The following is an 11,116-nucleotide window of genomic DNA, read 5'->3' on the forward strand; positions in this document are numbered from 1 at the left end:
CTTTTCAGTACTGGAGTTTCTTTTATGCAACTAAATGACTAGAACCTAACTTCATGAAGGCCGTCCATTAGCCATTTATTGTTTACTATGGATGGAATGTTTATGTCCTGCCCAAATGAAGCCCTAGGCTCCACCGTGGTACTTAAGGGCACTGAAGTCATAGGATGGAGGCTCCGTGATGGAATTTGGACCCTTATAAGAAGAGACTTAGCCGGGCGGTGGTGGCGCACGCCTTTAATCCCAGCACTCGGGAGGCAGAGCCAGGCGGATCTCTGTGAGTTCGAGGCCAGCCTGGTCTCCAAAGCGAGTTCCAGGAAAGGCGCAAAGCTACACAGAGAAACCCTGTCTCGAAAAACCAAAAAAAAAAAAAAAAAAAAAAAAAGAAGAGACTTGTCACTGTCCCCCTCGATGATGTCATATGAGAACAGAACAGAACAAGGAGGTAGCACTTATCAGGAACAAAACTGACTTGCACCTTCCTTATGTTAGACATTCTAGATGCCTTGTGAGAAATGAGTGTCTGTTGTTTAAGTCACGTGCACTTAACAGCCCCATGGCGCCAGGACATCTATGTAACATTATTATCACAGCTTAAAGGTAGCAGACATTCGTCACCTCACTGTTTCTATAGGCCAGGAGTCGGGGCACAGCTTCAGGATTTTACTAGATTGCAATTAAGACTGGCAGAGGTTTCTATTTTATCTGAGGTTCCAGTGAAGATGAGTATGTTCCCAGTCTCACTTCAGGTATTAGAAAAATTCGGTTTCTTGCTATTTTGGGGGTGAGGGCTTTGGCCTCTTTCTGGTTGTCAGTTGGAGGCCACCTCAGCTCCTGGAGGCCATTTGCAAGTTCTTTGCAATGGGAGGTTTCCCAGCGTGGTCACTCAAAAATCCCTAATGAAGAGAGAGCAAAATGAATATTAAAGGTCTCTGCAAAAGAATCAATCACATAGCCACTGATTTCCCACCATGGTTCGCAGAACCTTTTGGTTAAGACAAGTGCTAATACTAAAGGAGCAGGTCTCATACAGCACTCTGAGGCATGCTCAACTCAAACCCATGAGCACCAGCCCAGGACAGTGATGAAGGCATCCTAATCTGAACTTGCTTAAACCACTGAATTTTTTTAAAAGTGTTTTATTAGCACCGTGTATGTGATTGGGGGGAGGCCCTTGCTGTGCGAGCATGTGGGGTCAGGACAGCTCTGTGGAGCTGGTTCTATCCTTCTACCTTTATGTGAATTCTGGGGGTCAAACTCAGGTTGTCTGGCAAGCATCTTAACCTGCGGAGGACCCACCATGAAGACCTTTTTGGGCTTTAAAAAAAAAAAAAAACTCAATTGTGAGTTGCTAGAGTGTGACCTTTTCAGAGAGAAATGACAACATCATGTTGCAATGTCACAAGGCTGGATACGCCTACCAGAGCACAAATCCCAAGGGCCCAGGGTCCTGGGGGTCACCTTAGGACTTTACCACAGGTCGGTTAATTATCTGAAGATAAACATGTCTATGTCTATAGACTGTGTGGAATAGATCCAAAAATGGAGAGAAGTGTTGAATTATTACCTTAAGTTCTTGGTCCGGGAAAATTCCCTCATTTCTACAGTTGTGAGTCCATGAACCAAAATTCAGAAGGAAAAAAAAAATTCAACAGGTTCCCCAAAATATGACCTAAAGCAAAATATTATTTTAAAAGCTGTGAAGTTCAAGCTAATTAGAGTATCAGATATGTGGAAATGCATACAGCCAGAGCAGCAACACTTAAAAACAATAAAGCGTTATGGCTCTAAACTCACAGAGTACACCTGCCTCAGGGGGATTAAAGTCTAGCACACCCTGCTCATGTCTCTGATTTTAATGCATAAGAAAAATAATCCATGGGAGCCGCCGGTTACCGTTCCAACACGGCCAAGTCCAAGAACCATGCTACACACAACCCCGGTCACAAAGATACGAATCTCTTAAGGGGGTGGACCCCAAGTTCCTGAGGAACATGCGCTTTGCCAAGAAGCACAAGAAAGGCCTGAAGAAGATGCAGGCCAACAACGCAAAGGCAGTGAGTGCGCGTGCAGAGGCCACCAAGGCCCTTGTGAAGCCCAAGGTGGTGAAGCCCAAGATGCCAAAGGGCCCCAGCTGCAAGCTCAGTCATCCTGCTTTAGTTGCTCACCCCAAGCTCAGGAAGCGGATTAGAAGCTGCATGGCCAAGGGTCGTAGGCTCTGCCAACCAAAGCCCAAGGCTCAAACCAAGGCAGAGGCTTCAGCTCCAGCTCAGACTCCCAAAGGTGCCCAGGCCCCTGTGAAGGCCCCATCGAAAAGGGCCTTCTGTCTGCCAGACAGATGGACTGGTGTGACACACCTACACACTATTTGCCGATGATCAGGACCCCATGCTGTTTTTACAAATAAACTTGAGCAGGATCTGAAAAAAAAAAAAAAAAAAGAAAGAAAAAGAATCCAGCATTTATTTTATGATCTGTATTCAGGATAGCCATGTTGGTTTAAGAAAGTTTTTTAAATTACAAAATGCCAGAAACACTGTTCTAGACCAAATGAGGACTTAAAAAAAATCTTTAATGAGACAAACCAACAATAACATCTTTCTTTGAGTCAACCACGTAAATTTGAATGTGTACTACATGATTAAACAAAAGAATTAGTATTAACTTTCTTAGCCGTGATAACAGTAATTATTTTTTTAATCTATTACTTGGGCTAGAGTGTATCTCAGTAGGAGAATGCTTATAGCATATGTGAGACCCTAAATTCAATTCGCAACACACAAAAATAATGAATGAATGAATTAATGAGTAAACAACATTGTTAATTTGAGATACTGGTTACTTTTAAGGCAAAGTGATAAATGAAATTTATTTTAAAAAAGAAGAATGGACCGTAGGCAAAAGGTTCTGAGGACTCTCAATAGCTGATCCATTTTTGCCTCTTTAGTTTCCTCGTACGTTTTTGTTTTTAAAGAAGCAGAGCCTACTACGCGTGCGCCGAAGTGTCCGCATCTGCTCTAACGCTAAGGGCAGCAGCCTGGAGACAGATTTTCAATTACTGATGTCCTGGCCGACTCTGAAGCTGATATGCTCTTGGTTACTGAACCAAGGCCCAGCATTTAGGAGCTTGGATTCCTCGATCCTGTGGAAAGGGGCTTTCAGAAGGTTATGAGACCTCCCAGGGATCTCCGAAAGAGACTGGTGGCGAAGGCCGTCAGAAGCAAATTGGTCTTGGTTTTCTAGAGTAGCCCTTTTCCCAGTATTTGACGTGGACCCTTGCTGGGCGCGAGAGAGGCCATCCTCCCTCGAGTCCCCTCTTCCTAGCCCCACTTCTTTCCACGCCCGCGTTTCCCCTTTCTCTCGCCTCCTTCGTTCCAGTTCCCAGTTCCTCAGGTCGCCCCGCATCCCGCCTCTTCATCTTGCCATGTCTGTCCGCCTTGCATCCCCACATCCATTCTGCTCCTGCAACCTGCCTCCTCAAACTGCCCTTCTAGACCCCGCCCCCACCCCATCCCACACCTCCCAGCCCTGCCGCCCCGCCTCCTGCAACTCGCCCCGCCCCTTATCCCGGCGTGTGCATCTGAGGTTGCCATAGCTACGGCGCACCCAGGCTACCAAGCCTCCCATAGCTGGTGTTCTGCTGGCGGGAGGAAAGAGGCAGCACCATGAGCCGCACAGTGACCATCCAGGAGCCCAAGACCAAGCTTCAGGGGTTTCGGTACCGGTGCGAGGGGTCGAGGGCCAAGGGCAGCACCGCCAGTCGAGCGTACGATTTCCTGTACGGTAAGGGCTAGCCACTCCTCCGGGGGGCTACAGTGACTTGGTAGGGGTGTGCTGAGTCAAACAACAACAACAACAAGCACGCAAACAAGCAAACAAACAAACAAAACCTAGCTCCAGGACAAACCTTCTGTCCCGGACCCCATAGTTGCACGCAGGTGGCCGCGCGCTCTGCAGCGCCACAGGTGCGCTCACCTTCTCCAAGCGACAGGAGGGGTCACCTTTGTTCTCCTGATAATTTATCCTCCTGAAACCTGGTCTGAGGTTTTGGATGCTCATTCAGAAAAGTATGAAATGACTTAACAGAGCTAGAAAGTCAGGCAACGTGCCCGCATTCAAACTGCATAAAATGTGCAGTGGGAATGATCTTCCTGCCTGGACAGCTCCAAATTCAGTGTTCTGGGTAAAGAGGTGCCGGTTTCTCCCCTGTTTGTTTTCAGAGGCCTTTTGTTTTCTTTCAGTCTTTTTTTTATCTTTCAAAACATTGTTAATGAACCGATTCCCCCGGGGCTAATTAAGCTCTAGTTTATGTTCATGCCCTGATTTTCCACTTGTGGTCTATTTCTTCCGGCCACTTGTGCCAGTACACAATGTGAGGTATGCAAGTGTTAACTAAGTTATTGGATTTACTGCTACAATGATTGCAACCATGTAAGGATGATGTTTTCTTTTCTGATTTTGCCCGCTGTAGAACAAAGCTGTCGCCCGAACCTAACGTTCTTTTCAACTCTGTCCCTTTGGATTCCCATAAAACATCCATAAGACCCATTTTCCTTGGCCTGGGCTGTGCAGTGACTGCTCACATGTTCTGCCCAGTGATCTACTTTGTTACTCCTGGTTTCATCTCAGGAAATAAATCTAATAAATGTTTGGCCCAGGGTATTTGTTTCCCTAGGGAAAAAATCTACTTGGGAAATCAAATGTCTCCCTGAAAGCTGCTTATGAATTTAGTGTCACGTTGTTTGATTTCTTTTTTAAAAATGGGTTTTATTTGTTTATTTATTTATTTTTTGTCTTTTTTTTTTTTATTTATTTATTTGTTTGTCTATTTGTTTATTATTTATTTATTTAATGTGTATGAGTGTTTGCCTGCATGTACGTATGTGTACCATGTGTGTGCCTGGTACTCTTGGAGGTCAGAAAAAGGCATCAGATCCCCTAGAACTGGAGTTACAGATGTGAGCCACCTCACAGGTGCTGGAATGAAACCTGAGCCTTCTGCTAGACTCTAGACTTGCAACTAGGCTAGCAACAAGTGCTCTTAATAGCTGAGCCATCTCCAGGCCCCCCGTGGCTTGATTTTAATAAATAATAAATAATACACTCAGTCTCCAGTGCCCTTCATCATTAAAGATATACCCAGTGAGCAGGTACTTATAATATCGGGTTAATCAGTTATTGACCTTTGGAGAGATAACTTGGGCCCATCATTGACATAGAGTCTTTATAAATCTAAGGGATAAATTCTAAAGATGACTGATATTATTTATTTCTTATTAGAGAGCGATATTTTCTTGCCATGTCTATAATTCTCAAGAGGGCATGCTGTTTGCATCCTTCCAGTGTACTGAACATGGGAAATGGTTCTTAATTTATCTATCCTCTGTGCGTGCGTGCGTGCGTGCGTGCGTGCGTGCGTGCGTGTGTGTGTGTGTGTGTGTGCTGGGAGAGAGGCAGAAATCAAGACTGGAAGCCCTCCCCAGTTGGTCTCCACCTTATTTTTTAAGACAAGGTCTCACGGGACCCAGGGCTCACAGATTCTGCTGAACTGCCCCGGGGATCCTCCTCGGCCCGCCTCCCCAGTTCTGGGTTACAGGCACACAGGCTGCTGTGCTGGCTTTTCATGTGTGTGCTGGGATCTGAACTTGCACCCTCATGCTTGTGCCCCAAGCACTTTGTGGAGGAGCCGTCTTCTCTGCACGACTAAATTTGTTCTTTTGACTGGAAATGGGAATAGTGTCCATATACAAGATTCCTCCTCTTGAAGTATTTTTTAGGTGACCCAGACCCCAGAAGAAATCCATTCATAGGAAAAAAGAAGGAGTATGTAGGGTATTGTGCTTGAAATATGATCGGCTTTTTGTTTGCATTCCAATTCCATAAGCTGGATTGGAATTCCCAGGAAAGAAACGCATCAAACAGATTCCCTGCTAGATGGGAGAGGGTAACAGGATCATCAGCTGCTACAGTTAAGTGATGTCTAAACTCTCTGATTTGCTTTCCACTTAATAATTGCAAGCCGGGCATACTGGCACTTGCCTCCAGCCCTTCCTTCCTGCTCAGAAGGCAGAGACAGGAAGATCTCCTGCATCCAGGAGCTCAAGGCTAGCCTGGACGGCATAGCAAGACTCAGTGTTGAAAATGAGAGCGGGCCGGTGAGATAGCTCAATATGTAAGGGTCTGATGACCTGGGTTTCCTTCATAGGAACTACGTGGGTCAAGGAGAGAACTGACTCCTGCAAGTTGTCCTTTTGTCTGCACATGAGCAGTGGCAAATAAACAAATGCAACACAAATCATCTTCAAAACGTGCAGCAGGGGCGCAAAGCTTGTGGGAGCGACCAACCAATATCTGATCGGATTGAGGCTCGCTCCCTGAGCTGGAACCTATCTCAAACGCTGCCAAGGCAGCCAAGAACCTGAGACTAGACAGGTCATAAACCTAGGGGAAAATAAAATACTGCTGTTCTGCTCAAGGAACGTAGCAAATGACTCTTAATGACATTCTGCTATCCTCACATTTGTCCAACCATCATCAGAGAAGTTTCCTCCTGCAGCAGAAGGACCTAAACACAGAGACCCACAAAGGGACAATATGCAGAGAGTAAGAGACCTTGGAACACTCAGTCCTACATGGGATGTCTGCATCAAATCCCTCTCCTCAGGGAATTCTGAGGAAGAGGAGGTGGAAAGATTGTGAGAGCCGGAGGGGATGGAGGACACCGGGAAAACAAGGCCTTCTAAACACAGCAGGACTGATACTCATATGAAACCACAGGGACTGTGGTAGCATGTACAAGCATGCCTGGGTCCAAGCCAGATGGGGTCTCAGTGCTGAGAGGGGAGGTGGACACAAGCCCCCAACCCTAGCCCAGAAGCTGTTTCCACCTGCTAACCACACACAAAGGAAAAATTAGTTCTCTCCAACGGAGTCTCACTGGATATATAAACCACACCTAAGGGCAGGCCCCATGCCCAGCCGTAGATGGCCAACCAAAAAATAAATACAGTGGCATTTTTGGAAGTCCTTTGTCCCATAATGCTTTGGTAGGGCTTTTTGTTTTCCCTTATAGATCTTTTGATATATATCATGGTTTCCATTTTTGTGTTTTTAATGGGATTTCTATGTAGTAAGCAAATGTGTGTGTGTGTGTGTGTGTGTGTGTGTGTGTGTGTGTGTGTTTGTGTCTGCCTTTATATGTGTTTCTTGTGCTTTTTCTTTGGGTCTTTTTCTTCCATTTGTTTTTATCTTATTCCAATTTGTTTGCTTTTACTTTATCTTATTTTACTCCATTATTATTTTTCAGATGCCTGTTTGTTTTCTAAAGAGAGAGAGAGAGAGAGAGAGAGAGAGAGAGAGAGAGAAAGGGCGTGGATTTGGGTGGGAGGGGAGGAGGATCTAGAGGAGTTGGAAGAGGGAAACCATAATCAGAATATATCGTATGAAAAAAAATCTATTTTCAATGAAAAATAGAAAAAATAAATAAAAACAAGAGAGATACAAGGGAGAAATTTGCCTTCTTTCCCGGTATTCTCACTGGAGATGTAAACATGCTTTATTCTTCATCTCACTTTACTGCTTTACAGACCCGTTATTTATTGTGTCCAGTGAGCGAGACCATGCACAGGCGAATATCCAAGCCACCCTGGTTCGAAGCAGACTGGTAAGTCTAATTTATCTACTAGCACAACCTGATCAATCTGAATCATCCGGTTTGACTTCTGTACTAACCAGATGGAACCATCAGGACATTGGGTACTGTAGGAATTACTGGACTATGATTACAGGGACCAGGCATGTTAATACATGTAGCTCTTTGCAAGGCCTAAGTAAGAGTGAACAAAGAACCCATAAGCTGGGCTGGAGAGATGGCTCAGAGGTTCACAGCGCTTGCTGCTCTTGCAAGAAGATGGGAGTTCAGTTCCCAACAACCACGTGTGGTGACTCAACCACCTGTAACTGAGTGGCCCTTAACTCCATTCCTGTGGGATTGGATGGTCATCTGGCCTCTGTGGACACCTGGATTCATGTACACACACACACACACACACACACACACACACACACACACACACACACTGAGAGGAGAAAGGAGAGAGAGAGACAGAGAGACAGAGAGAGAGAGTGACAGAGAGAGAGAGAGAGAGAGAATGAGAATGAGAGAGAAACCCATAAGCGAGAGAGAGAGAGACAGAGAGACAGAGAGAGAGAGAGAGAGAGAGAGAGAGAGAGAGAGAGAGAGAATGAGAATGAGAGAGAAACCCATAAACTAAGTCAATGGAAATGAGGTATGCACCCATGTTAGAACATTTAAGTAGCCGGGCAGTGGTGCTTTAATCCCAGCATTCAGGAGGCAGAGGCAGGTGGAGCTCTGTGAGTTCGAGGCCAGCCTGGACTACAGAGTGAGTTCCAGGAAAGGCGCAAAGCTACACAGACAAACCCTGTCTCAAAAAAAACCAAAAAAATAAAAAAATAAATAAAATAAAATAAAATTTAAGTAGTGGTAAAGCATGCACAGTACAGAATAATATAGTCCCTGCATCCGCCACATAACTATTGTCGCCAGCTTTTTGAGCATCCTCTTAGAGATAGTCTGTGCAAGTACAAGTAACTCCTCCTCTCATGCTAGATACATTGTTCTGTACTTTTGAAAAAACTTAGGACATAATTGAGTTGTATTAGAAAAGCTGACCATAAAATTCTGACCTTTTCCTCTCTGCCTCGCTTTCCTAACATTAGAGAAAAGTTCCCAACTTTAGGTCCATGTTCAGTAACCTGTTTCATTATCCACGATGTTCTATGTACTGGAGCAAGTCAGATCCCGTCCCATCATTTATCAATCGAGAATGGAGGGGACAAGAAGCCAAACACAGAGACGTCCTCTGGCTCCATGCTGGGTAAGTACCAGGGAGTCCTGCTCCAAAACAGATGCAGGTTTTTAATGAACATATTGTTATTTTTAGAAATTGTAATTACTCTGCATGATTTGAAAACCTCTAGCTGTGATGTAAATCCCTCTTTCTAAAACAGGGCTGGTTAAGAAGAAGCAAAAGCCATACATTTTATCCATATAAATGTTATATTTATTAACCATATATTATTATATATTAATTTTATAACTATTTATAAAACAATACATATATTAAATAAATAAATGATAAGATATATGTTTATATGATAATTAATACATATTACTAACCATATATGGGTATATTATTTTATGTTTATGTATTTATTTACAAATGTTTATATTTATATAAATATGCATGTAAATATATTTACAATTAAACAATATTTATACATGGTTAAAAGTCCTCAGAAGGTTGGCATGTGTGTCTATGGTATGTTAAAGACAGCTTGCCATCAAAGATACGGATGGTCCAGTCTCTTGTTCCTTTGGCTCACTTCAGAAATTACAAGTCATCTTTTCTGATGGAACATAAACTATGGTTGGTTTTTTTTGTTGTTGTTTTTTGTTTTTGAGACTTACAAGTAAAGCATCTTCAAAATAAATCTATTGAAATCTTGATTATGTAAATGACTTGCAAGTAAGTCATGGTAAGCTAATAAATAATAATGTGCCCCAGACAGGGCACAGAATTAGTCTCTGAAACTCTGCTATTTGCATTAAAAGTGACTACTTTTGTATTTGGGATTTTATAAATTTACTTATTTCCCAACTCTGATTTTTTTCCTCTTACCAGACCCCGTATTTCTGTCTGGTCTAAGAATGACAGTTATGTGCACTCTCTGTCGCAACACCAGACACATGACATGTAGAGACAATGAATATATTTCTCTGCTTCATTCTAGAATGGATGCTTCTTTCCAGATGCCCAAGGAAGAGTACAAAGATCCAGAAGTTTCTGGAAGGAATCGCTACAAATTCTTTGACAGGTAGAAAGCAAAGGATAATAAATGTTAGAGCCGAGGCTATTAGGAGCTGTCCTTAGGGTGGTGGCAGCCTTTCCATTCTGAGGTGGGTGCAGCCTGCCAGTCATCACATTCAGTTCTTTACTTGAATGTTATCTAATCTTCACAATAGACATAAAGGGAGGACATATGAGTTACCCATGGCAACCAAGGATGTATAGTTGCTAACAAAACATAGTCATCAAACGAAGTCAAATATAACATATATTTTGAAATCACAGTGTAGGAGAAACTGCTAAATGTGTCCAAATGGACAATACTTGTGAATGTTGCTCAAACCCAGTCAAAAGATTTTCTTTATTTCATTTGTAACTCCTACTCCTGTGACAGTCATATACTCAAGGTGGACTGATCTAAAATGAGGATAGCCTTGCCAATCTTGGGTTGGGAAATAATCTTGACACCACATCTGAATAAGCTTCCTTTCAAAGGGGAATTCCTGATCCACAGTATCATATATAAACATTTCCTGATGGAGATGTTCCGATACTGACTGGTTGGGTTTTTTTTTTTTTTTTTTTTTTTTTTTAGAAATTTAATTTCTTATCTAAAATTGATGCAAATTCTTAGGCTCTTGGGAGGAGGGGGAAGCTTCAAACGAAGGCCTTGGTCATTTCAGAAGGTCTCAAGAACTTGAGAAGTTGCTGGAGACTGATAGGTACTTGAGGCCCGAGTGCAGACATGTTTCTGAATGCGTGGCTGGGGAGGAGACGGCAGCATGCAGACTGAGGATGCAGAGTCCTCAGCTGCACTGGATACTGCCTGGATCTCCTGGGTCCGATCTGGGAATTTGCGTTTTAGATAAGAACATCTCCAGTGGTTTTGTATACACAAAACTTGGAATATTGCTAACTTCTTTTCAGTTTAGTCAAACTCATTGATTTTTTTAGGGAAGAAATATTAAAGTAAGAAGAAAGCTTGAGCCAGTACGAAACTCTCACGTGTGTTCCCCCCTTTCCTCCCAGGCCCTTCCTTCCATTTCTTCAACAGATGCCGCTCAATGTTGTCTTAGCAACATCCAAGTAAGTGACTTTTATTCAAAACTCTCTCACCTCATCATTCACTTCACGTTTACTTCAGGAAGACAGTTCTTTAGATCAATACTTTGCAAACTATGAACCACTGACCGCCACAGACAGGAGCCTTCCTGGTTCTCCTGGTGACTTTCTGGGTGCAAAGGTCTGAG

At 43.4% G+C, this 11,116-nt stretch overlaps 1 protein-coding gene across 1 annotated transcript in view; it reads left to right on the forward strand.

The window, feature by feature from the left end:
• The first annotated feature begins 3,598 nt into the window (after nucleotides 1-3,598).
• Cfap91 (cilia and flagella associated protein 91) overlaps nucleotides 3,599-11,116 on the forward strand; it is a 47,792-nt gene continuing 40,274 nt past the window's right edge. Inside the window, exons 1-5 of the mRNA XM_028881588.2 lie at nucleotides 3,599-3,780; nucleotides 7,584-7,660; nucleotides 8,737-8,894; nucleotides 9,811-9,894; nucleotides 10,896-10,952. Of these exons, the coding sequence (XP_028737421.1) occupies nucleotides 3,663-3,780; nucleotides 7,584-7,660; nucleotides 8,737-8,894; nucleotides 9,811-9,894; nucleotides 10,896-10,952 (494 nt within the window). The 5' untranslated portion in view covers nucleotides 3,599-3,662. The remainder of the gene's footprint in view (nucleotides 3,781-7,583; nucleotides 7,661-8,736; nucleotides 8,895-9,810; nucleotides 9,895-10,895; nucleotides 10,953-11,116) is intronic.

The sequence above is a fragment of the Peromyscus leucopus genome, chromosome 12 (genome assembly GCF_004664715.2).
Source record: "Peromyscus leucopus breed LL Stock chromosome 12, UCI_PerLeu_2.1, whole genome shotgun sequence".
NCBI classification, from domain to species: domain Eukaryota; kingdom Metazoa; phylum Chordata; class Mammalia; order Rodentia; family Cricetidae; genus Peromyscus; species Peromyscus leucopus.